General features: G+C 44.1%; 2 protein-coding genes across 3 annotated transcripts; one reads left to right on the top strand and one right to left on the bottom strand.

Moving 5' to 3' along the window:
• Nucleotides 1–759: 759 nt before the first annotated feature.
• TTC9C (tetratricopeptide repeat domain 9C) lies at nt 760–20,154 on the top strand. Of its 2 annotated transcripts, XM_037840295.1 has the most exons (5): nt 760–1,077; nt 1,459–1,718; nt 15,214–15,243; nt 16,420–16,602; nt 17,674–20,154. In XM_037840295.1, exons 1-5 carry the CDS (start codon nt 998–1,000, stop codon nt 17,766–17,768), a joined length of 648 nt encoding a protein of 215 aa, XP_037696223.1. In that variant the 5' UTR covers nt 760–997; the 3' UTR covers nt 17,769–20,154. The 2 variants fall into 2 exon arrangements, with proteins under 2 accessions (XP_037696223.1, XP_037696224.1); XM_037840296.1 differs by lacking the exon at nt 15,214–15,243 and having other exon boundaries at nt 781–1,077.
• Nucleotides 20,155–20,399: 245 nt separating this feature from the next.
• On the bottom strand, nt 20,400–23,138 carry ZBTB3 (zinc finger and BTB domain containing 3). The gene is made up of 2 exons (XM_037839964.1): nt 23,112–23,138; nt 20,400–22,667 (listed from the first exon to the last, which is right to left on the bottom strand). The coding sequence occupies exon 2, from the start codon at nt 22,614–22,616 to the stop codon at nt 21,078–21,080; it is 1,539 nt and encodes a 512-aa protein (XP_037695892.1). The 5' UTR covers nt 22,617–22,667; nt 23,112–23,138; the 3' UTR covers nt 20,400–21,077.
• Between the last annotated feature and the right edge of the window lie 3,863 nt (nt 23,139–27,001).

The following is a 27,001-nucleotide window of genomic DNA, read 5'->3' as shown; positions in this document are numbered from 1 at the left end:
GCCGCGCCCCTCCCTCCTCCTCCCGCCCCCTTTCTCCTGGGTCCTGGGCCAATCGCCTCCCGTGGCTTTACTGCGCAGCCGTGCCGGAGCCTGAAACGCGAAAAGCTGGCTTCGGCTCAAGTTGCCTCGTAGCACGGAAGCGTGTGTGCGCCCGTCTTTCCTTCCAGCCGGGGGTCCTGCGGAGCCTTCCGGAGTCTCTTATCATACACTCCTCCCACCCTCTCACTGCCCTTATTCCCTTCGGACTTCCAGTTGCTGTCATCCACTGTCGTTTTAGAGCTTGTTCGTGAGTCTAGTTCTCCCCTAGTGTCTATGCTCGCAACAGCTTAAGAGTAGAACACATTCTCGTTCTCCACTTGTTAAAGAAAAAGGCATAAGGGCAGCTGTTGCCAGCGAGAGCTTATTAGCAATGTTTTTCTGATTGCTAAATAAAAGGGCGCTCCTAAACTAAGGTATACAGTAACCCCTGACCCTCCTCTTCCTTCAACGCCTTAACTTCTGCCTAGCAGCAAACGCCCTGCCTCCCCCTTTCTTCGCTCTTATTGGCTTGGTTGAATCGTCATTTGCAGTTCTGATTGGTCAGCCTTGAAGGCCTGGATTTTTTTTCCAATTGGTGAAGCTGTCAGGAGACTTTTTCGGGTTGGTCCGCCGGGAGGCTGGAGAGGCGGGGTCGTTTCTGCGGATTACTTTTCTGGGGCCGCTGCTGATTGGGCACCGAGACGCAAATACGCGCGGCCCTTTAGACACTAAACTGTTCGGAGGCTGACTCTCGTCTCACCGTGCTACCGCCAGTAAACCGAAGCCCAGTGGCAGACTTGCGGGCTTGAGCCTTAGCAGAGGGCCCGGGTCGCGAGGCCTGGGAAACCGGCCACTGAGATGCAAATGCGGCCGCCCTAGCTTTGGGCCGTGTGTCCGGTTGCAAGGACCTCGTTCACCATCGGTTACCCAGCTCAGAGCACAGACATCAACAAATACTTGTTGAAGAAGTGCCAACTAAATGCTGGGAGGGAAGAAAGCCCCCTTGACTTCCTGTAACGGTTGTCCCCGCCTACTCCTTTCCACTTCCAGGTCAGGGAGGTATGTCCAAAAGAAAGAGGAAGCAAGTTTAACTGGTTTTCGCACACCTGCCGCAATTCCTTAGGGCCTTTGCTTTGGGAGGGTATCTCCCCACTCTGGAATCACCCGTTTAGGAAATCACTTAATCTTTGGCTTTGTTATTCCCACATCCTCTCCCAAACTAGTTAACTGCATTTCTGGAGATTGAAAAATACTGCAGAGAGGAGCGGAAGGGACTGTAGGAGAAAGAAGCAAAGCTCTCCTCCCCGGGGTGGGGGGTGGGGTGGGGCGCCTCCTGGACAAGGGTAATTTCCTGGCTTGTTAAATCGGGTACTAAAATCAGTTATTTTACTCCAATCCCCAGAGCCTTCGGTAGCTCTTTTTCACTTTCCAATTCCGCAGGAGTCCGGGGCGACGACGAATTATGGAGAAGCGCCTGCAGGAAGCTCAGCTGTACAAGGAGGAAGGAAACCAGCGCTACCGGGAAGGGAAGTACCGAGATGCCGTGAGGAGGTACCATCGAGCCCTGCTTCAGCTGCGCGGTCTGGATCCGAGTCTGCCCTCCCCGATACCTAATCTAGGACCTCAGGGCCCGGCTCTCACACCTGAGCAAGAAAACATCCTGTACAGCACCCAGACAGACTGCTACAACAATCTGGCTGGTAAGAACAGGGCTGAAGGGTGGATGGATGGAGGGTATCACCATGCTTACTCTTTGGCACGGCAAAAGCAGTTAGCTTCAGAGACAACACTCACGTGCTTTTCTGTGGTCACCCAGTTATTCTGGGATGAGTTGAAACGTATTTCCAGTCCTTGGGGTTGTAATTAGTTTCGTTAGAGCAGGGCTTCTCAAACTTCCCCTAGGGAGTTTGTTAAAACACAACTGCCTGGGCCCCACCCCCAGGGATTCCCTGTCAGTGGGTCTGAGGCAGGTGCTGTAAATATGCGTTCCTAACAAGCTCGCAGGTGATGCGCATGGACCCTCGACCCTACTTTGAGTAAGTAGGATTTAGAGAATTTTGCATGCCCTGGTTAGGGCTTTGTTTCTCTAAGGAAAATTTAATATTTGGGAAAGAAGCCACTTGGCTTCAGTTGGTAGTGCAAGCCATCTGTTTTCAATGTTTTAGATCACTTTTCCTCCTTCCTATAAATCAGCTAGATGGTAATTGAATAACTAGTATCTTCCATCTCCAGAAGACTTTGGATTGAGATGGATGTCAGAGTTAGTATTAACAGGATTAATCTGCTAAAAGAAATGAGCTTTCTTTAGTTCTGTAACAGGTAAAGTAACCAGAGTTAATTAAAATATTTTACAGTAAATAAAACATTCTCGTAGTCTCAGGTGAGGACATAGAAATTATTAGAATCAGTTTTCACACTTCCAAATAAGTATTTAAAAGGTTTTTTTTTAAATTATTATTATTACAGTACTCATTAGCTATGGTTCTGTGAAATCTTAGCTTTTTTACAGTGTATCTGTGCTACTCTTTGAGATTTGAGTAACAAAAATAGTAATAGTAGCTAATGTAATTCAACAACTATTTGTTGACTGCTAAGGAAACACCAATGTAATAAAGCAGATAAAGGTTCCTGTCCTCACAGAACATATATTAGAGTAAGGGAAATGGACAGTAAGCAAAAGAAATGACATACTATTAGATGGTGGTAAGTACTGTGGAAAAAAGTAAAGCAGAAAATAGGGACAGTGTGTGCCACCGGGGTGGCAGTGTTCACTTTTTAAGAGGGTGGTCCAGCAGGGCTCATTGAGTGATGTTTATGAAATGCCATGGGCAGACGTTGTCTAAGCACTTTGCACATATTAATCTATTTAAAAGTCACGACAGTCCTTTGAGGTAGATTTAAGGAAGCAGTCGCAGAGCCAGTCACTAAGTGGTGGAGCTAAAATCAAACCTGGGTAGTCGTAACACCAGAGCTCAAGTTCTTATTGCAGAATGCCATGCATTATCAGAAAATAGAATATGTATTAGGGAATTCACCAGAAATTGAGGAAATGAGGTGTTTTAGAGATTGGAACTTGAAAGGTTTTTTTTCTTTTTTTTTTTAAATTTTCACATGCATATATTCCATCCAAAGTGTACAATTAGTGTCTTATAGTGTCATCACCTAATTGTGCATTCATCATCACAGTAAGTTTTAGACCATTTTCATTGTTCCAAAAAGCAAAATAACAGACATAAAAAAAGCAAACCCAAATACCTCATATCCCTTATCTCTCCCAATTATTGACCCCTAGTATTGATATGGTACACCTGTTACTGTTGATGAACGAATATTAAGACGTTAGTCTGCAATAGATAATTTTCCCCATATACCTATTATTAACTCTTTGTGTAAGTGTATATTTGTACTAGTTCATGCAAGAATTTGTTTATATTTGTAGTGTTAATCAGTGACATACTTGACTCAAAACAACCCCTTTCAGCCAAAATCACCTGCAGTACAACACTATTACTTACAATCCCAATAATGAGCTACACTCACCTCTGTCCATTTGAAACATTTAAGTTCAACTTCATTAAAAATCCTGTACATATTAGGTAACCACTGTCTCTTCTCTAGCTTCTATGTATCTCTAGGTACCCTACATTCTACATTTTAAAACTATGAGCTTACATTTTTTAGTTCATATTAGTGAAATCATACAATATCTGTCCTTTTGTGTCTGACTTATTTCACTCAGCATTATGTCCTCAAGGTTCATCCATGTCATCACATGTTTCAGAACCTCATTCCTTCTTACTGCTGAATAATGTTCCATCATTATATATATACCACATTTTGTTTATCCACTTATCTGTTGATGGACACTTGATTTGTTTCCATCTTTTGGCAATTGTGAATAATGCTGCTATGAACATCAGCATACAAATGTCTGTTGGTGTCCCTGCTTTCAGATCTTCTGGGTATATACCACGAGTAATGGAATTGCTGGGTCATAGGGCAACTCAATATTGAGTTTTCTAGGGAACAGGGAACTTGGAAGTATTTTGACTCTCCTGCTGGATTTGACCATCTGTAGAACCTCTGCTTGGGGTTTCTTGGCAGAGGCTCTATAAAGACTCACTGAATTCACATGTTTCACCCCATGTTGGGCAGTTTGTTTACAATATCTCTCATCTTCACAAAAATTCTGCAAGGTGGTTATGATTACCCCCATTTTACAGATAAGAAAATTAGATCATGTCACAGATCAAAACTCTTAAAATGGCACCTCATCACACTTAGGATAAAATCCACACTTTGGGAGAGGCGGGGCAAGATGGCAGACTGGTGAGCTGTATGTTTTAGTTACTCCTCCAGGAAAGTAGGTAGAAAGCCAGGAACTGCGTGGACTGGACACCACAGAGCAATCTGTCTTTGGGCATACTTCATACAACACTCATGAAAATGTCGAACTGCTGAGATCAGCGAAATCTGTAAGTTTTTGCGGCCAGGGGACCCGCGCCCCTCCCTGCCAGGCTCAGTCCCGTGGGAGGAGGGGCTGTCAGCTCCGGGAAGGAGAAGGGAGAACTGCAGTGGCAGCCCTTATTGGAAACTCATTCTACTGACCCAAACTCCAACCATAGATAGACTGAGACCAGACACCAGAGAATCTGAGAGCAGCCAGCCCAGCAGAGAGGAGACAGGCATAGAAAAAAAACAACAACACGAAAAACTCCAAAATAAAAGCAGAGGATTTTTGGAGTTCTGGTGAACACAGAAAGGGGAAGGGCGGAGCTCAGGCCTTGAGGCGCATATGCAAATCCCGAAGAAAAGCTGATCTCTCTGCCCTGTGGACCTTTCCTTAATGGCCCTGGTTGCTTTGTCTATTAGCATTTCAATAACCCATTAGATCTCTGAGGAGGGCCCTTTTTTTTTTTTTAATCCTTTTTTCTTTTTCTAAAACAACTACTCTAAGAAGCCCAATACAGAAAGCTTCAAAGACTTTCAATTTGGGCACGTCAAGTCAAGAGCAGAACTAAGAGAGCTCTGAGACAAAAGGCAATAATCCAGTGGCTGAGAAAATTCACTAAACACCACAACTTCCCAAGAAAAGGGGGGTGTCCGCTCACAGTCACCATCCTGGTGGACAGGAAACACTCCTGCCCATCGCCAGCCCCATAGACCAGAGCTGCCCCAGACAACCCAGTGTGACGGAAGTGCTTCAAATAACAGGCACACACCACAAAACAGCATGGACATTAGCCTTCCCTGCAACCTCAGCTGATTGTCTCAGAGTTGGGAAGGTGGAGCAGTGTGAATTAACAAAGCCCCACTCAGCCATCATTTGAGCAGACTGGGAGCCTCCCTACACAGCCTAGCAGCCCAGAACTGCCCTGGGGGGACGGCACTCACCTGTGACATAGCACAGTCATCCCTCAACAGAGGACCCGGGGTGCACAGCCTGGAAGAGGGGCCCACTTGCAAGTCTCAGGAGCCATACGCCAATACCAAGGACTTGTGGGTCAGTGGCAGAGACAAACTGTGGCAGGACTGAACTGAAGGATTAGACTATTGCAGCAGCTTTAAAACTCTAGGATCACCAGGGAGATTTGATTGTTAGGGCCACCCCCCCTCCCCGACTGCCCAGAAACACGCCCCACATACAGGGCAGGCAACACCAACTACACACGCAAGCTTGGTACACCAATTGGGCCCCACAAGACTCACTCCCCCACTCACCAAAAAGGCTAAGCAGGGGAGAACTGGCTTGTGGAGAACAGGTGGCTCGTGGACGCCACCTGCTGGTTAGTTAGAGAAAGTGTACTCCACGAAGCTGTAGATCTGATAAATTAGAGATAAGGACTTCAATAGGTCTACAAACCCTAAAAGAACCCTATCAAGTTCAGCAAATGCCACGAGGCCAAAAACAACAGAAAATTATAAAGCATATGAAAAAACCAGACGATATGGATAACCCAAGCCCAAGCACCCAAATCAAAAGATCAGAAGAGACACAGCACCTAGAGCAGCTACTCAAAGAACTAAAGATGAACAATGAGACCATAGTACGGGATATAAAGGAAATCAAGAAGACTCTAGAAGAGCATAAAGAAGACATTGCAAGACTAAATAAAAAAATGGATGATCTTATGGAAATTAAAGAAACTGTTGACCAAATTAAAAAGACTCTGGACACTCATAGTAGAAGACTAGAGGAAGTTGAACAACGAATCAGTGACCTGGAAGATGACAGAATGGAAAATGAAAGCATAAAAGAAAGAATGGGGAAAAAAATTGAAAAAATCAAAATGGACCTCAGGGATATGATAGATAATATGAAACGTCCAAATATAAGACTCATTGGTGTCCCAGAAGGGGAAGAAAAGGGTAAAGGTCTAGGAAGAGTATTCAAAGAAATTGTTGGGGAAAACTTCCCAAATCTTCTAAGAAACATAAATACACAAATCATAAATGCTCAGCGAACCCCAAATAGAATAAATCCAAATAAACCCACTCCGAGACATATACTGATCACACTGTCAAACACAGAAGAGAAGGAGCAAGTTCTGAAAGCAGCAAGAGAAAAGCAATTCACCACATACAAAGGAAACAGCATAAGACTAAGTAGTGACTACTCAGCAGCCACCATGGAGGCAAGAAGGCAGTGGCACGATATATTTAAAATTCTGAGTGAGAAAAATTTCCAGCCAAGAATACTTTATCCAGCAAAGCTCTCCTTCAAATTTGAGGGAGAGCTTAAATTTTTCACAGACAAACAAATGCTGAGAGAATTTGCTAACAAGAGACCTGCCCTACTGGAGATACTCAAGGGAGCCCTACAGACAGAGAAACAAAGAAAGGACAGAGAGACTTGGAGAAAGGTTCACTACTAAAGAGATTCGGTATGGGTACAATAAAGGATATTAATAGAGAGAGGGAAAAATATGGCAAACATAAACCAAAGGATAAGATGGCCGATTCAAGAAATGCCTTCACGGTTATAACATTGAATGTAAATGGATTAAACTCCCCAATTAAAAGATATAGATTCGCAGAATGGATCAAAAAAAATGATCCATCAATATGTTGCATACAAGAGACTCATCTTAGACACAGGGACACAAAGAAACTGAAAGTGAAAGGATGGAAAAAAATATTTCATGCAAGCTACAGCCAAAAGAAAGCAGGTGTAGCAATATTAATCTCAGATAAAATAGACTTCAAATGCAGGGATGTTTTGAGAGACAAAGAAGGCCACTACATACTAATAAAAGGGGCAATTCAGCAAGAAGAAATAACAATCGTAAATGTCTGTGCACCCAATCAAGGTGCCACAAAATACATGAGAGAAACACTGGCAAAACTAAAGGAAGCAATTGATGTTACCACAATAATTGTGGGAGACTTCAACACATCACTCTCTCCTATAGATAGATCAACCAGACAGAAGACCAATAAGGAAATTGAAAACCTAAACAATCTGATAAATGAATTAGATTTAACAGACATCTACAGGACATTACATCCCAAATCACCAGGATACACATACTTTTCTAGTGCTCACGGAACTTTCTCCAGAATAGATCATATGCTGGGACATAAAACAAGCCTCAATAAATTTAAAAAGATTGAAATTATTCAAAGCACATTCTCTGACCACAATGGAATACAATTAGAAGTCAATAACCATCAGAGACTTAGAAAATTCACAAATACCTGGAGGTTAAACAACACACTCCTAAACAATCAGTGGGTTAAAGAAGAAATAGCAAGAGAAATTGCTAAATATATAGAGACGAATGAAAATGAGAACACAACATAGCAAAATCTATGGGATGCAGCAAAAGCAGTGCTAAGGGGGAAATTTATAGCACTAAACGCATATATTAAAAAGGAAGAAAGAGCCAAAATCAAAGAACTAATGGATCAACTGAAGAAGCTAGAAAATGAACAGCAAACCAATCCTAAACCAAATACAAGAAAAGAAATAACAAGGATTAAACCAGAAATAAATGACATAGAGAACAAAAAAACAATAGAGAGGATAAATATCCCCAAAAGTTGGTTCTTTGAGAAGATCAACAAGATTGACAAGCCCCTAGCTAGACTGACAAAATCAAAAAGAGAGAAGACCCATATAAACAAAATAATGAATGAAAAAGGTGACATAACTGCAGATCCTGAAGAAATTAAAAAAATTATAAGAGGATATTATGAACAACTGTATGGCAACAAATTGGACAATGTAGAAGAAATGGACAATTTCCTGGAAACATATGAACAACCTAGACTGACCAGAGAAGAAATAGAAGACCTCAACCAACCCATCACAAGCAAAGAGATCCAATCAGTCATCAAAAATCTTCCCACAAATAAATGCCCAGGGCCAGATGGCTTCACAGGGGAATTCTACCAAACTTTCCAGAAAGAACTGACACCAATCTTACTCAAACTCTTTCAAAACATTGAAGAAAAGGGAACACTACCTAACTCATTTTATGAAGCTAACATCAATCTAACACCTGCGGTCGCGGTTACTGCTTCTGGGGGGAGTGGCGGCCGGTAGCGGAGCCCCCAGCTCTCGGGGCTGCTTAAAGGGTACCGGCGGCGGGGGCTCTTTCCCGGAGGCGAGGGCGAGGCGGAGGACTTGGCCGGGTCCTCGGCGGGAGGCGTGCAAGGTGTGGAGGGCGGCGATAAGGACAAGACACTCTTCATCCAGTAGGAGTATGCGCCAAAGAGATTTATTCAGGGGTGATTACAGGTTATATAGGCTGGTAAGAAGGGCCGGGCTGGAAAAGAGGTGAAGTAGCCTTAAATGGCAATACTGAAGGGAGAGGGGCTAGGATTGGTTCTGAGAGGACGCAGGAGCCGTTGCAGCGGGCGGGAGTTGTTCTGGCCACGGTGCATGCGCGCTGGCGGTGGCAGGAGTTGCCTTGGCACAGGAGAGTGTGCGGGTAAGATAAGGAAGTGGGGAAAGGGCGGTTGGGAGAAAGGCGGTTTCCTCCGGCAAGCCTCCCCTGCCAGTGGCATTTTGGGTGAGGAAAAGGGAGCTGCCTTGACCTCGCTCCTCAGGCTTGGGGGGGCTGCAGAGGGCACTAACGCCCGTACCCACTACCCTCCCCAGGGGGTGATATCAGGTCCCCTGGCCCAGGCCTGGTAAGTCGAGGTACAAGCTCAGTCACCCGCAATTCCCCTTTCTTTTCTAATTAGAGGAAGAGGCTTTACCGGAGAGGCCCGCTAAGGGTGAGGGAAGGGGGAGGTCAGGGAAGGGAAAAAAGGGGTTGACGGTGGCTCAGCGAGGTTGGAGCTCAGTGTTGGTGTGGTGCTTGGGCGCTTGACAATGGCTTCGCTGCAGCGGGCTGGGCGAAGGTGAGGGGTTTAAAGTTCAGGGGTTCAGAGAAGCTGGAACTCGAGGCGAGAACGATGTTCAGGTGATTGAGAAGGGCCTCGCGGTAGGCGAGTCGACCGGTGGCGTTGAGGTCGTGGAGGGTTGGCTGTCATCTTGGAGTGGGGGGCGTCAGAGGTGGCGAGTCGCTGATACTGGATTTGCACGAACGAGGAAAAAATGGCATCTGTTTGTTTTCTTACAAGCTGGACAATTTTGCGGATGAGGCAGGGTCCTAAGATGAGAGCTTGCAGGCGAGGAAACGGGAAGCTGGAGAGGCGTCCGGGCGAGCGGGCGACCTGCCGAACTGTTGTGTGGAGACGCTCCTCACACGGGGCACCAGTTGCGGTCGCGGTTACTGCTTCTGGGGGGAGTGGCGGCCGGTAGCGGAGCCCTCAGCTCTCGGGGCTGCTTAAAGGGTACCGGCGGCGGGGGCTCTTTCCCGGAGGCGAGGGCGAGGCGGAGGACTTGGCCGGGTCCTCGGCGGGAGGCGTGCAAGGTGTGGAGGGCGGCGATAAGGACAAGACACTCTTCATCCAGTAGGAGTATGCGCCAAAGAGATTTATTCAGGGGTGATTACAGGTTATATAAAGCTGGTAAGAAGGGCCGGGCTGGAAAAGAGGTGAAGTAGCCTTAAATGGCAATACTGAAGGGAGAGGGGCTAGGATTGGTTCTGAGAGGACGCAGGAGCCGTTGCAGCGGGCGGGAGTTGTTCTGGCCACGGTGCATGCGCGCTGGCGGTGGCAGGAGTTGCCTTGGCACAGGGGAGTGTGCGGGTAAGATAAGGAAGTGGGGAAAGGGCGGTTGGGAGAAAGGCGGTTTCCTCCGGCAAGCCTCCCCTGCCAGTGGCATTTTGGGTGAGGAAAAGGGAGCTGCCTTGACCTCGCTCCTCAGGCTCGGGGGGGCTGCAGAGGGCACTAACGCCCGTACCCACTACCCTCCCCAGGGGGTGATATCAGGTCCCCTGGCCCAGGCCTGGTAAGTCGAGGTACAAGCTCAGTCACCCGCAATACCAAAACCAGGCAAAGATGCTACAAAAAATGAAAACTACCGGCCAATCTCCCTAATGAATATAGATGCAAAAATCCTCAACAAAATACTTGCAAATCGAATCCAAAGACACATTAAAAAAATCATACACCATGACCAAGTGGGGTTCATTCCAGGCATGCAAGGATGGTTCAACATAAGAAAAACAATCAATGTATTACAACACATTAAAAACTCGAAAGGGAAAAATCAATTGATCATCTCAATAGATGCTGAAAAAGCATTTGACAAAATCCAACATCCCTTTTTGATAAAAACACTTCAAAAGGTAGGAATTGAAGGAAACTTCCTCAACATGATAAAGAGCATATATGAAAAACCCACAGCCAGCATAGTACTCAATGGTGAGAGACTGAAAGCCTTCCCTCTAAGATCAGGAACAAGACAAGGATGCCCGCTGTCACCACTGTTATTCAACATTGTGCTGGAAGTGCTAGCCAGGGCAATCCGGCAAGACAAAGAAATAAAAGGCATCCAAATTGGAAAAGAAGAAGTAAAACTGTCATTGTTTGCAGATGATATGATCTTATATCTAGAAAACCCTGAGAAATCGACGATACAGCTACTAGAGCTAATAAACAAATTTAGCAAAGTAGCGGGATACAAGGTTAATGCACATAAGTCAGTAATGTTTCTATATGCTAGAAATGAACAAACTGAAGAGACACTCAAGAAAAAGATACCATTTTCAATAGCAACTAAAAAAATCAAGTACCTAGGAATAAACTTAACCAAAGATGTAAAAGACCTATACAAAGAAAACTACATAACTCTACTAAAAGAAATAGAAGGGGACCTTAAAAGATGGAAAAATATTCCATGTTCATGGATAGGAAGGCTAAATAAATGTCATTAAGATGTCAATTCTACCCAAACTCATCTACAGATTCAATGCAATCCCAATCAAAATTCCAACAACCTACTTTGCAGACTTGGAAAAGCTAGTTATCAAATTTATTTGGAAAGGGAAGATGCCTCGAATTGCTAAAGACACTCTAAAAAACAAAAACGAAGTGGGAGGACTTACACTCCCTGACTTTGAAGCTTATTATAAAGCCACAGTTGCCAAAACAGCATGGTACTGGCACAAAGATAGACATATAGATCAATGGAATCGAATTGAGAATTCAGAGATAGACCCTCAGATCTATGGCCGACTGATCTTTGATAAGGCCCCCAAAATCACTGAACTGAGCCATAATGGTCTTTTCAACAAATGGGGCTGGGAGAGTTGGATATCCATATCCAAAAGAATGAAAGAGGACCCCTACCTCACCCCCTACACAAAAATTAACTCAAAATGGACCAAAGATCTCAATATAAAAGAAAGTACCATAAAACTCCTAGAAGATAATGTAGGAAAACATCTTCAAGACCTTGTATTAGGCGGCCACTTCCTAGACTTTACACCCAAAGCACAAGCAACAAAAGAGAAAATAGATAAATGGGAACTCCTCAAGCTTAGAAGTTTCTGTACCTCAAAGGAATTTCTCAAAAAGGTAAAGAGGCAGCCAACTCAATGGGAAAAAAATTTTGGAAACCATGTATCTGACAAAAGACTGATATCTTGCATATACAAAGAAATCCTACAACTCAATGACAGTAGTACAGACAGCCCAATTATAAAATGGGCAAAAGATATGAAAAGACAGTTCTCTGAAGAGGAAATACAAATGGCCAAGAAACACATGAAAAAATGTTCAGCTTCACTAGCTATTAGAGAGATGCAAATTAAGACCACAATGAGATACCATCTAATACCGGTTAGAATGGCTGCCATTAAACAAACAGGAAACTACAAATGCTGGAGGGGATGTGGAGAAATTGGAACTCTTATTCATTGTTGGTGGGACTGTATAATGGTTCAGCCACTCTGGAAGTCAGTCTGGCAGTTCCTTTGAAAACTAGATATAGAGCTACCATTCGATCCAGCGATTGCACTTCTCGGTATATACCCGGAAGATCGGAAAGCAGTGACAGGAACATGTATCTTTACACCAATGTTCATAGCAGCATTATTCACAATTGCTAAGAGATGGAAACAACCCAAATGTCCTTCAACAGATGAGTGGATAAATAAAATGTGGTATATACACACGATGGAATACTACGCGGCAGTAAGAAGGAACGATCTCGTGAAACATACGACAACACGAATGAACCTTGAAGACATAATGCTGAGCGAAATAAGCCAGGCACAAAATGAGAAATATTATATGCTACCACTAATGTGAACTTTGAAAAATGTAAAACAAATGGTTTATAATGTATTATGTAGGGGAACTAGCAGTAGAGAGCAATTAAGGAAGGGGGAACAATAATCCAAGAAGAACAGATAAGCTATTTAACGTTCTGGGGATGCCCAGAAATGACTATGGTCTGTTAAATTCTGATGGATATAGTAGGAACAAGTTCACAGAAATGTTGCTATATTATGTAACTTTCTTGGGGTAAAGTAGGAACATGTTGGAAGTTAAGCAGTTATCTTAGGTTAGTTGTCTTTTTCTTACTCCCTTGTTATGGTCTCTTTGAAATGTTCTTTTATTGTATGTTTGTTTTGTTTTTAACTTTTTTTTTTCATACAGTTGATTTAAAAAAGGGAAAGTTATAAAAAAAAAAAAAAGAAAAGAAAGGAAAACAAGGAAAAAAAAAAAGATGTAGTGCCCCCTTGAGGAGCCTGTGGAGAGTGCAGGGGTATTCGCCTACCCCACCTCCATGGTTGCTAACATGACCACAGACATAGGGGACTGGTGGTTTGATGGGTTGAGCCCTCTACCATAAGTTTTACCCTTGGGAAGACGGTTGCTGCAAAGGAGAGGCTAGGCCTCCCTATATTTGCGCCTAAGAGTCTCCTCCTGAATGCCTCTTTGTTGCTCAGATGTGGCCCTCTCTCTCTGGCTAAGCCAACTTGAAAAGTGAAATCAATGCCCTCCCCTCTACGTGGGATCAGACACCCAGGGGAGTGAATCTCCCTGGCAACGTAGAATATGACTCCTGGGGAGGAATGTAGACCCGGCATCGTGGGACGGAGAACATCTTCTTGACCAAAAGGGGGATGTGAAAGGAAATGAAATAAGCTTCAGTGGCAGAGAGATTCCAAAAGGAGCCGAGAGGTCACTCTGGTGGGCACTCTGATGCACACTTTAGACAACCCTTTTTAGGTTCTAAAGAATTGGGGTAGCTGGTGGTGGATACCTGAAACTATCAAACTGCAACCCAGAACCCATGAATCTTGAAGACAGTTGTATAAAAATGTAGCTTATGAGGGGTGACAGTGGGATTGGGAAAGCCGTAAGGACCACACTCCACTTTGTCTAGTTTATGGATGGATGAGTAGAAAAATAGGGGAAGGAAACAAACAGACAAAGGTACCCAGTGTTCTTTTTTACTTCAGTTGCTCTTTTTCACTCTAATTATTATTCTTGTTATTTTTGTGTGTGTGCTAATGAAGGTGCCAGGGATTGATTTGGGTGATGAATGTACCACTATGTAATGGTACTGTAAACAATCGAAAGTACGATTTGTTTTGTATGACTGCGTGGTATGTGAATATATCTCAATAAAATGAAGATTAAAAAAAAAAAAGAAAAAGAAAAATGGGGATAAAAACTAAATGACAAATAGGGTGGGATGGGGGAATGGTTTGGGTGTTCTTTTTTTACTTTTATTTTTTATTCTTATTCTGATTCTTTCTGGCATAAGGAAAATGTTCAGAAACATTGTGGTGATGAATGCATAACTGTATGATCGTACTGTGAACAGCTGATTGTACACCACCATGGATGATTGTATGGTATGTGAATATATTTCAATAAAACTGAATTTAAAAAAAAAAAAAAAAAAAATCCATACTTTGACCCTCACCGGCACGGCTGCCCTAACCGGGCTCCTCTGTACCAAATGGGCAAAGCACATTTCCACCTTCGGGCTTTGCAGGTTCTCCTCTGTGGCCAGAATTCCCTGTCCTTTGAATAACCTTTGTCAAAAGTCATGTTCTAAGAGGCTTTTTGTACCCCAGCAGCTCCCTGACCTCATTCAATCTATTTCATCCACTTTTTATTTTCTTCAAAGCATTTTTTTATCTTTTTGTCTTTTTATAACATTGTTATAAATTACTCCATTCACACAAGACAATAGTTACAATAACATTAAATCCACTATAGTTAGTCGTTACTAATCCCCCCCTTATTTTTGTTCATGCCTCAATCTTGAGGGATTTGGGACAGTGGCCTCTCTGGCTGCTTCAAGCTGAAGAGGGGCATAGATATTACGGGGCAGAGGAATGGAGTTATTTTGCTTGCCCTCGAAGATACTACTTGCTTTCGGGTTGGGCCTTATCCGTCATCATCATTCTGTTAGTTGTCCAGGGCAGGCCAGAACTGGAGAGCAGGAGTTGACCACTGACCTGCTGGGTTTCAGGGCTCAGCCGGCGTAGGCAGAATACGGAAGCTTTAAGTCTCTGAGAAATAAACTTGAGTAAATTATTATGGAGTTTAAAAATGAATAAAACTATGTTATATTGGAGAAATAGCTTTTTGTAGATTCCCAAATAGATCCCGCTGAGGAGGTGTTGATTTCTTGTAGCCATATGGCTTGTCTGTGGTGTCTGGACGTCCCTAGTGCCCTTTTTGTTTGTTTAAACTTTGTATCCTATGGCAGTTTGTGAAATTTGGCTGAGAGCTGCCTGAGAGTAACCTCCAGAATGACCTCCCAACTCTATTTGAAATCTCTTAGCCATAGAAACTATATTTCATTTCATTTTTCCCCCTTTGATCCAGGTCTTGCTCCAAATGCATCGCTGATTAAAGGTTGGTAATAGTCCCTTGGCATCAGGGAGGTTCATCCCTGGGAGTTGTGTCTTGTGTAGGGGGGAAGGTAGTAAGTTTATTTGCAGAGTTTAGCTTAGAGAGAGTCCACATTTGCAAAGCATTTTTAAAAATTTGTTGTATGTTCCTCCCACTTAGGGACTAGGATGCAGGTTCTAGTTAATTAGTAGGTTGTCTCTTGTTCCTTTTAATCCCCCCTCCTTGCTCTGTGCCTAGCATGTGGTCAATGATCATAACTAGTTGTGGAAAGAATAAAGCCAGGGCGATGGATTAGTTGACCACTGGGGAGATAGCTAAGTACAAACCGTGTGACCACTTACTTGGTGGGGATGTTGTAGAAGGGATACAAATACAACCCTTTATTGTCCTTATCAGTTCTGTGTCTCAGTCTTCTCAGCCCCGTGATTAAATAATACTGTGAGTAATTCCAAATAGATAATGTATATCCCTTCTTAATAATACAAAGGCAGAATACTGCCTCCTAAATAGTTTTGTATTTTGAGGTCCCATTAAATCATCCAAGGAAAGAGTAAAGCAATATACCATCATTGAGAATGGTGGTGATTTTGGAGTTAGAAAGTCCTTGGTTCAAATGTCAAACTCCACCTAGAAGCTGTGGGATCTTAGACAAGTTTCTTTAGCTCTCCAAGCCTCAAAATTTTTATCTGTGAAGTGGAGATGGTAACATTTACTATTTTATGGGGTTGATGAGAGGATTTAGTGAGATAGTGCTTATCAAGCACAGAGCACAGTGTTTGCTATTTTCCCACACAATTAATGGCAACTGTTGCTAGCAAAGCTGCAGTACAGTACAGAACTATGGTAAAATGGGGGATTCAGGCCGGAGAGGCTTGGATAGAAGAGACACAATGAAAAAAAATTTTAAGTAAATTTTAAAGTGCATGCCTACCCGTTTTATAGCTAGGCCTAACCCAACACTAGGTATTTGGCAGGCATTTGGTAGATATTGAAATAGACTTAAAGACTGCATTCCCAGTGCCTAGAAGTATCTGGCATGGGGTAGACACTCAAATATTTGTTGAATGAGTGAATATTGTTGGTATCATCCTATGTTTGGTACTGCCTTGAGCTGTCTGGTGGAATTTAGTATAAAAGGCCCTCCTCCCTCTTCTCTCCATTTTCCTTTGGCTCCATTAGCCTGCCTCCTTCAGATGGAGCCAGTGAACTATGAACGAGTGAAAGAATACAGTCAGAAAGTCCTGGAACGACAGCCTGGTAATGCCAAGGCCTTGTATCGGGCTGGAGTGGCCTTTTTCCACCTGCAGGACTATGAGCAGGCTCAGCACTACCTCACGGCCGCCATCAGCAGACAGCCAAAAGGTGAGAGAGAAGGGACTCGAAGTGGTAAGGACAAATAAGATTTTCCTGCTGAGGTGCTATCTGTGGGAAGGGGAGTTTATTTCCCTTTTTCAGCTTATTGGATTTTTTAAATAGGTGATACATTTACATGACTCAAAGTTCAAAAATTATGAAAAGGTGTACCATGAACACCTTTCTCTTGTTGCCACAGGAAAGCAATATTATTAATTTTGTGGGTATCTTCCAGAGGTTTCTATGCTTAAACAGGTGTGTGTATGTATATATGTATGTAGGTAGGTATGATTTTCTTCCCTAGTGAAAGGGGTTTTAAAGGGTTGTTTTTCAAGGTTTAATTCCTGGCCTTCAAGAGCATAAATGGAATAAGATCTAGATCCCAGTGAAAAACTTGACAGTCCTTATTCTGTCAGCTTTCCAGCTGGGGTCTGAGCTTTGCTTTAGGTATCATTTTCTCCTTTAGCTCAACTAACTCCAGGTATGACCTAGAAAAGGGGCAGGCTAACAAGAGAAAATTTGAGACCAGTGTTTGTTTCCAACGCAAAAGAATATTGTGAAGCAGATGACAGACTCTTGTCTTTGTTGGTTGGGTCAACACTGAAAATTATCTCCCTTTTTGCATTCTAGCTTAAGACAGCAACTAGATGCTAGAAGCAGAGGATCCCCAAACATAGAAATTCAGTAAAATCTTACTAATTTAATTGAATGGGCAAAGCCATTATGAATTAATGAAAATATAAGACATGAATCATTTGTTCATGTGTATGACCTTCAATTTCATAGATTAACTGCCACCCATGTGAGTAGCATCTTTAGAGACTCTGCTATAATAATAATTTGTTCTTCAAACTCCCTTGCATTATTAAATTAGCAACCAGCACAGCCTTTGTAGGAATTAAAAAAAAAAAAAAAAAAAAAAAAAAGAAATCAAGATGAGTGAGATTTACTATTGCACAGAATAGTTGTGATTCATTCAGGTCTTAGAGAGACAAAAAAAAGTGGGAGTGTGATAACAATCTGCTCCTTTCCCAAGGTGATGTGGTCTGTCTCTAATTGCTTTCTCCATGTTCTTCCAAGACACCAATGTCCGGCGGTATCTCCAGCTGACACAGTCGGAACTCAGCAGCTACCATCAGAAAGAGAAGCAGCTCTACCTGGGCATGTTTGGTTAACAAAGATGTGCCTCCGCTTGAACTTAGGTGGACAGTTAGAGATCCATCAAGGGGAGACCTGAGACCCAGGAAGAGAAATTAACCCCAGACATCTGACCCACATGGATTTTTGTTTTGTTTTGAGCCCTGCACAAACTTTTTCCTACTTACACAGGCTGTGTCTTTATTTGTCCATCCATCTTTATATTTGTATAGTTTTTGATACATGTTATTCTGGGGCATTTTTTTTTTAATGTGGGAAATACAACCAGAAAGCATTCATCTGCTGTGGATGTAATTAATCGTATCTGTGGCGTAGCTTTTACTGACAGATGTTGTTAGATGTATTCACTTGCAGAGGGGAAAACTAGCAGAGGATGAAATAGTAAGGATAGGTGGAAAGGATTTTGTTGCTTTGCTTCCTCAGTTATACAGGCTACAAACTGGGAAATAAATTTGTTTTGTGAAACAAGAAAATTATAAATTGGGCCCAAATGTATTAAAATGAAAGTTTTGAAATCAGTATAATTTAACTTTGGTTAAATTAAGTCCTTATTCTCCATAATACTCCCCACACATTCAGATTTTTTTTCCCCTACAAAGGTATCTGATTCCTATTCTCTCTCTGGGTAACTTCTAGTCCTTACAATTGATCATTCTCAGATCATTTATATAGCACACTTATTTATTTTTTCACTAAACTGTTCTATCTTAAAGCCTCTGAAGTCAAGCACTTAAGTATTTATTTAATAATCCTTTAGTCCTCATGCCAACTGAATATTTTAATTTTTAAAAGGTGCATATCCATAGTATGCTCGTTTCTCTAAAAAACAAAGATCACCAAGTCTTCTAGAAACAAGAACATAATAAGGCGGCATAAAAACATAAATCTATTTTTTACCTGTCACCCTGTAGTTTATAAGAGCTCAGGTCCTTCGAGAAGAGGGACACAATGAGTGGGGCTCTCCTTCCTTAGTGTCTTTTAAGCGCCGGATGGAAATGTCTGATAACTGTGTTGGGTGAGGTTGCAAGTTGCAGATCTGGTACAGTCATGGCTCAGGAGGAGGCCCCATTAACCCAGAGCTCCTTTGTCATCCTGTGTATTCTTTGTGGATGATATTTTACAGAGCAGATGAGATTATAGCACCTTTATGAGTGGATGTCATCAGCATTTGTTATGAGCCATCATCTAACCACAGGACAAACATTTCAGGGGGGAAAAGAACAAACACCTTAATCTTGCCAACTATTCACAAATTCTCCTAATCTCTCAATAAGCTAGATAATAAGCTAAACATCTTCATTCCAAATAAGCTAAAGTCCTCTCTATACCTCCCTGTACCCTCAAAACACAACCAAATAGGCGTATGATGTTTTCTACCAAATAATGTGAGGAAATCCAAGGACAGAACTAACAGAAGTACTTTATTCCTCTCTCAATCTTAAGTTTCTTTTAAGCCTAGGTTTGTAGACAGAAGTTTATCATGGTTGCATGCTTTGTTGCTTTGGGCTGGTTTTGCTTTCTGACTTTTTGGTATTTTATATACTTGGTATAAGCTATCTTCTGCATCAGTGAGGAAAAAATATGATACTTAAAAGCTCATTTTAAGAATTTATTGCACTAATACTTTATTAGTGCTACTAAGAGAGCAGAGTGGTCAGGTTACATTTCAGTTTTCATTATTTCTATGCCCATTCCTAATTCAGATGTTAATGAAAAGGAAAATGGACAAAGGTAAGCAGTCTCATGGGGGTCCTTAGGTGTGGCAAACCTACCAGGTGAAGGGATCAGCCAGCAGGTATCTAAATTTCTGTACATGGAAGTTCGTGGCGCGGTGGGCTGCTCACCTTGCTTGTTCTTAATGTTTTCCACACCAGATTTGAAGGTTTGAATGAAGACAAAGGATTTGCAGTGGATGTTGAAGGATCATACATTGGCACCTAAGAGACAGTTGAGAACAGTATTTCCCAAACTCAAACCCACCACTTTACAATTGTGCCACAAATACATGATATCTCTTATTACTATTTAGTCAATATTTTATTTAAATATTTTTGAAGGAGTCTTTGAACAGAGGAACATGTTAAATGATACCATGGGGATGCAATCAGTGAAATTAAGACAAATAACCCAGTTTCTCCAACCACTAAATTACAAGGGATAAAAGGGGAAACCCACCAATTAAGAGGTTTAAGAGACATCAAATAAATATGTAACTCGACTTTGGATTTGATTTTTAAAAAAAGTTTATGAGAATCAGGGAGATTTGAGCAAGAATTATTGCTAGTTTTGTTGAATGAGATATTTGGTCTTTTTAAGGAGTCCTAGAGTTGCAAACTGAAACTGCTTACTGATGAAATGGGGGAGGAGGACTTGAGAGCATTTTATATCTCTTGCCAGACTTACCAAAAAAAGACATATTTTACAATAAATAGTGTTAATATATGTCCAAGTACACCATCTTTGGAAACACTGGCTTTCAGAAAATTAAAATCAAAATCCAGAACTATAACATTCTTTGAAATTTGCTCTATAGCTACTCATTAAATTGTACTTTGAAAGTTATCACCTTTTTGTATATATATTTCACAAAAGGAAACAACTGAAATTGAGGAAGGGTAACCCATAACATTTTTTGAAATTTGCTCTCTACTTGTTAAATCATACTTTGGAAGTTATCACTGTTATGTATACATGTCAAATTTCACAATAAAAAATATTTTAAGAAAATATAGCAGAGATTAAAAAAACCCAATGTGAACGGCTGATTTCTAATTCAACCCAAAATCCAATTGTGAAGTTGGCTTGGCCAAATGTCTGGCGATTGATGGGGCATTAGACACTGGATGAAGATATATGCTTACAAAATTAAGAAAAGAAAATCCTAAACTAGAAATACATTTCTAATGTTGGGGAGGAAAGGGTGGTTGTCTGAAAACTTAAGTTACAGCTCATGAGCATGACCCCAAGTATCAAGGTCCTATTCCTAAAAGGTCTGAAGAAATATGAAGGAATCAGGAGGCATGCAGGCTTGTGGAAGAAACCAGCCAACACCAGTTCAGAGAAACACTTTCACTGTTAGTGTTACGGTCCAGCATGTAGAGTGAGAAGTGGTTCTGCCTCAGGAGAATTCCAATGCCCTTGGAAAGAAGTTGACCGATATACCTGGCCCATAAGGTCCTGCTGTCTGGCTAGAGGGAGAGGGAGAAAGCAAGAATCCGCAGCCTATCACTCCAGCCAGGGGTAAAGAGGACACGCTTCCAACCATCTGTGCTGGCCCCTAATGCTGGCAAGAGCAGACCTGGCATTAGCTCACATTCTCCTAGATGTTAGTTTTTGGGACCAACTCCAAAATCTTTGGGTGGCCCACTGCCACTGCTGCTCTGTCTGTCTGCTGTCGGGGAGCCGGGGAGGGGCTGCACCCCTAGGAGAGGGCCAGCCTCTGGATCCGGTTTGCTCCGTTTGGCCAGGTCCTCATTGTGGGCCTTGCGGATGTGGCGATAGAGGTCCCCTGATTGTGTGTAGCTGCGCAGGCAGTAGCGGCACTCGTAGGGTCGCTCACGTGTGTGCACTGTGGCGTGTCGCCGCAGCGTGTAAGAGCACGAGAAGGTCTTCCCACATGTCTTGCAGGTGGGAACGTCCTCCGTGAAGACTCCAAAGCTTCCTGGGGCTGCTTCGTACTCAGAAGGCAGGTAGAGTGGCTCATGCAGGGCAGGAGGAGCAGGCAAAGGTGAGGTCACCAGTCCTCGGTGATACTGCCCTGGACCTGGCAGCAGATGGTAGGGTAGGTGAGGATCTGGGGGCAGGAAGTGGTCACTTGCCCCTAACTCCTCCAGTCCTGTTGCCCCTGGCTCCTCAAAAGTCTCTGGCTGGTGGGACCGCCCCCCATAGATCGCTCCTGCAGGTGGGAACAGTCCCTCGGAACTCCGAGGCTGTTCATCTGACACTTCTGCCTCTTCATCCGAGATCACGATAGCTTCTACTTTCACCTGGACCAGCTCAGCTTCTGCTGGGGCTTGAACCTGGGATGGAACTGGGGCTGGGGCTGGGGCTGGAGCTGGGGGATAGAAGCCTTGCAACGGTCCTCCAGGAACCCTTGGTTCCACCACTCTCAGACTCTCAGGACCCACATCAAGGGGAGCCAGGGGCTCTGCTGAAACTGCTGAGAAGTAATTTGCAGTTATGGTCTCTGTGGAGCTACTGGGGCTGGCAAGAGAGGCATCAGCCACTTGTGAGGGAGGTGCCCGCAGACGTGGTGAATCAACTTCCATGCCAGGCTGTGTAGTGTCAGCACCACCAAGCATTAGTGGCTCATCTGGAGGACGGACAGTAAGTGAGGGGGCAGCAGGGCCTTTCCATTCCCCTTTGCTCCAGTGGCTTGATGTCTCAGCAGCTGCCAGCGAAGGCTGGGGACCACGGGAGGTGCTGGGCAAAAACTCCAAATTTGGGGGCTGTGAGTTGGTTTCTTCCTCCTTCTTAGTACTGTCAGCCTCTGCCAGGGCCCGGGCCTGCAACCGCTGCTTACACACCTTAACGATGTCATTCATGTGCAGGTAGCTGGCTGCTGCCAGGACATCTTCCACAGGGGTATCCCCCCTGAGGGCCAGCTGTCCAGCATACATAAAGTCCAGAAGCAGTCCAAAGGCTGGGGCCGTGACAATCTCATTGTGGATACACACCAAATCCCTCTTGTCCAGTTCCCGCTCCTTGTAGAAAAGCTGGAAGAATGGGCTGCAGGAGGCCAGCACAGCCCGATGGGCCAAGAACTGGGTGCTACCCACCATCACGGCGCAGTCACAAAGGAAACCCTGGGACCGCTGCTCCCGAAGACTCTGCAGCAGCTGCTGGCTGTGCTCTGGGAACTCCATAGCACCCCGCAAAGGGAAGGGGGCCCTACAAAGGTCCCCACCAGTGGCTCCCTGGGAAGAGAGGGCAGTGGGTTAGGGTAGGTAACCTCCCCAGCAACTTTAACGTCAGTCCTGAACTATCACTTGCCATCCTCAAGGCCTCTGGCAAACACGGTCCCATACGCAAGACGCTTGCTTAAAAGACTACCTTTCTTTCTCTTAGGCCACACCCAGTTATCTCACATTAGCCCCGCCTCCTCGCCCTAACCTTAGCAACACGCCCCGCCCTATCTAGAAGCCCCGCCCCGGAAGTCCCGCCCCTTAATCAGCCTCAGCTTCCTCGACGTCCACCCGGTAGCTTCCAGCGGCTCCTTCAAGTAGGAGTGTTTTTCGCTCCCAGGTGTACCGAGAGATGTTTCTACCCTCACCCCGGGAACTCCCTGAGCCTCTCCCTCTCGCATTCCAGGGGCTAAGGAGTCCTAGAACGGAAACTAGCAGAGAAAGCTGATCCCTCACCCATCACCGAGCAGCCACCGAGAGAACTCCGCCCCTTCTCATCTTCTCAGTTCTAATTGGCTCAAACTCGCCTTCCTCCTTCATGGATTGGCTCATCGGCCACTAACCGTCCACCCCCTCTGGCCGGCGTCTCCAAGTGGGTGCTCGCAGCCGTCGCTCAGGGAGCTAGGCGCTGGATTGGTTAGCGCTCCTGTCCGAAACTTTTCCTTTTCGTCCCGCCCTCTTTGCTTCAGAGCCGGCGCAGCGCAGTTGCTTGTGCGGAGCTCGCCGCGTGGGTTGACTGGGGAAAGGAGACGAACCAACAAACTGGCGTGGGATCCGGGAGGCCCAGTGCTAGAGCCAGCTCTGCCGCGACCTCTCGGAACTGCAGTTGTCTCTTGAGGGTCGCTTCCTCCCTCAAAAAAACCCCGATAGCCCAACTGCTTCGCTTTCCCAGCCTGAGGGTTCCGGGCCCCGAGAACTAGCAGCTGCAGGGATGCTGTCGTGGTGCCCTTAGCCTTGACCCCAGTTGACTTCCAGTGAAGAGGGTAGAGTGACTGTCTCCTTGTGTGGAGTCTCCCGGGCAGGTCCTGGTAGGGAGAGAGAGAGTGGGGTCAGGGCCCTAAAATGTCCCAGGACAAGAGAATAGTGTGGCTACTAACGAAGAAATCTTTGCGAGTGTCCGGACAGCCAGAGGAAAGGGCGCTAAGTGAGGAGTCAGGGGTTCCTGCCTCTTCTCTGACATGTCAAAGAAGTGTGCAGCCCGGCAAGGGTGACCGTATCCACAGTTTTATTCGCAGCCCCCGTGGTGGAGGTGACAGAGGAGAATTTAGTGCCCTCCGAACAAAGGACTGCTGGCTTAAGGGCTGGGAGTGGGCTGGTGAAAAAGCACCGGAGGGTGGTAGGGGATTTGATTACCCAGAGCCCCGAATGATTGACTGAAGTTGCAATTTGGCCACTTGGTAAGGACTTAGGAGGAGCAGGGCCAGCGGCTTGGTCAGTCCCTCCTCTTGGTCAAGAAAAACATCCAGGTTTTCATGGAACAGCTTGGTTGGCTCTGGTTTTTGTTGGTGGAGGACAAGTTGAACCATTAGTTGAGGGATGATGACCTAAGGTCAGTCATTTTAGGGTCAATCATCTTAAAAGAGGGAGGTGTGAAAAGAAAGGTTGATCTAAAGACTGTATTATCATCTAAGAAGTCGGTGGATAAAAATCTTCCTATTGTCTAGCACTGCTCATTGAGTTTCTTGAAGCTAAGACGATGTTTTTGGTGATAATGTCCTTAGTTATGGTTATTTTTCATATCAGGGCATGTGTGGTGTGAGTGTTTTATCAGACCTTTTAGTGGCCCAAGCAACAGCATGTCCAGGGAGAGATATAGCCTAAGCATGGTCTCCTGTTGGGAGGGGTCCTTTGAGGTTTGTATCAAGTTGTCAAGTTTTGGCTCACAGTGCTCTTTTAGAGCCTGGGGGAAAGGACAGCTCCGAGGCAACCTAGAGTCTTGATAGGGACTCAGGCATTCAGGTTTTAATTTTTAGTAACTCCAAGTCAGGAGGGTAGGAGGGGAAATTGGAAGCGTTAGTTTGGATGTTGAAGGAAACTGGAAGAATTGAAAATGTGGCAAGGGTTGACAGTGTGCAAGATGACAGGATCCAGTTCAGTTTGCAGGTAGATTACAAAACCATGCAGTTTCCAAAAGGGTGCAAAATAGCTCAAAGACAATGAACACTAGCAGAATCAGTTAAACCACAGGAGTATGCTATAGTTGTCTATTGAGACACAAAATTTCTCTAGGAGGGTTACCAGAGGACAACCTCAGTGCCCTCTTACCCCTTCACCCACCACACTGAGCATCTCCCCCTCATTCTGCACCCAAGCCCTCCAATCAGACCTAACCAGAAATAGGGACAATTCCTCCCCTACCTTCCTTCCTTTTACTGGAGACATGCAGGCCACACTGGCCTCAGCCTCTTCAATATATTGTGCCCATTCTTCCAAGCTGTAGAATATTTATTGTATTAGGAATTTAAAAATTTTTAATTAAAAAAAATTAGTTATGAATTCATTTGAAAATGATCATCATAAACCCATTTGTATTAGGGTTCTCTAGGGAAACATAACCAACAGGAGATATCTGTAAATAAGAGATTTTGTAAAAATGTCTCACACAACCGTGGGGATGCATGAGTGTGAATTCCGTAGAGCAGGATGCACGAATCCAAATTCTGTAGGGTAGGCAGTGAGTTGGCAATTCTGATGACGGTCTTCAATGAACTCCCCAGGAGAGGCTGGCTGGCTGAAGAAGTGAAAGTTCTCTCTCACTTCCCCTTAAAAGTCTTCAACTGATTGAATTAAATCCAGCTGATTGTGTTCTCATTGCAGAAGACACTCCCTTCATTGATGTAATTAGCCACAGATGCAGTCAATTGACTGATTATTTAATAAACCAGCTTTCTGGTTTATTAACCAGCCACAAATGTCCTTGCAGTAATGGTTAGACTAGTGCTTGCTTGACCAGACACCTGGGCACCATCACCTGGCCAAGTTAATACATAAACCTAATTGTCACACCATTACATAGTTGCATAAATACCCTTTTCATCTTTTATGAAAAGTAACTATATCTTCCCAAACCAAAACATACATAGTGAGAATAGTAGCATTGTTTTACATTTTTTAGAAAATCTCTTTTATTTCTAGCTTAATAGAAGACAGCTGGGTTCTCACATCTATTTCTCCTTTCAATCTTTGGGGCACAGGGGACAGACAGCATCACAAGCGCCCCCTTTTAGTATCTAGGTTGGCAAGACTATTCTTTTGGCAGGTGGTGTTTTCCAAGGTCTTCTCTCCCCCATGCTCGTCTTACAATATGACATTCATCCTCCTTCCATGGAGTGTGTATGTGGGGGTGGGGGGGGTCCCTCACCTTAAATTTGGGAGAGAATGACTCCCAGGAGAAGTGATACTGTGTGACATCCAGGCTAGGTCGTCAGTGGAGAGACGGCTTCTACTTGGTCCTTCTGGTCACTTGCTTTTAGAACCCAGCCACCATGCTGTGAAGACGCCCAGGCCACATGCAGAGACCATATCTAAGTGTTGCAGCCACAACCACAGCTGGAGTTCCTTTCCAGATAACAGCCGGCCCCAGTTTGCCAGCCAAGTGGTGGAGCCATCTTTAAAGTGACTCCTCGAGGCCCCACTTGAGCCACCCCAGGAGCTGCTGCATGGAGCAGGAGGGAGCCTTCTCCACTCAGCCTTTCCCAAACTGTACATTTGTGAACTAAATAAATTACTGTGGTTATTTTAAATTGTTTTGGGGTGCTTTTTTATGCAGTAAAGATAAGAGAAAAAATCCTCCAATAGGTTTTCTTTGTACTGCAAACCTCAGTACGGCTAGTTGTTCTCCATTGCTATTTTCCTTTTCTGTTTTAGCTTGTCTCTGATACTGCAGATCTGGAAGCAAAGGGTTCAGGGCTTGGGGAGAGTTTGTCATGGCCAACCCATGCCTGGGGAGCTCAAAGAGGTAATAATAAGTTTTGTTGTGAGAATGGGGAGCAAACAAATCATATTTGTTAAACTCCATTCTTTGCCAAGGACTATATTAGGTGCTAGAGATTCAGTCACTGATGTAATAGTAGATACTCAGCACTTATTGTGTGTCAGGCACAATGTAATGGAACTAAACAGAGAAAAATCCCTGCTCCTATTGAGCTTTACGCTTTCGAGGAGGGGCAACAGGCAATATACACTTAAACAAATAAGATGATTCCAAATAAGGCCAAGTGCAATGAAGAAAATATACAATAGAGAAATGACTAGGGCATGGCAACTTTAGCCAGGGTGATAAAGTAAAGCCTCTAGAAGACAACATTGAACCTACTCCTGAAGGATGAGAATGAGCCTGCCAGGTG

The sequence above is a fragment of the Choloepus didactylus genome, chromosome 6 (assembly GCF_015220235.1).
Source record: "Choloepus didactylus isolate mChoDid1 chromosome 6, mChoDid1.pri, whole genome shotgun sequence".
Taxonomy (NCBI): domain Eukaryota; kingdom Metazoa; phylum Chordata; class Mammalia; order Pilosa; family Megalonychidae; genus Choloepus; species Choloepus didactylus.
The sequence above is the reverse complement of the archived record's forward strand: the minus strand, read 5'-3'. Positions and strand labels throughout refer to the sequence as shown.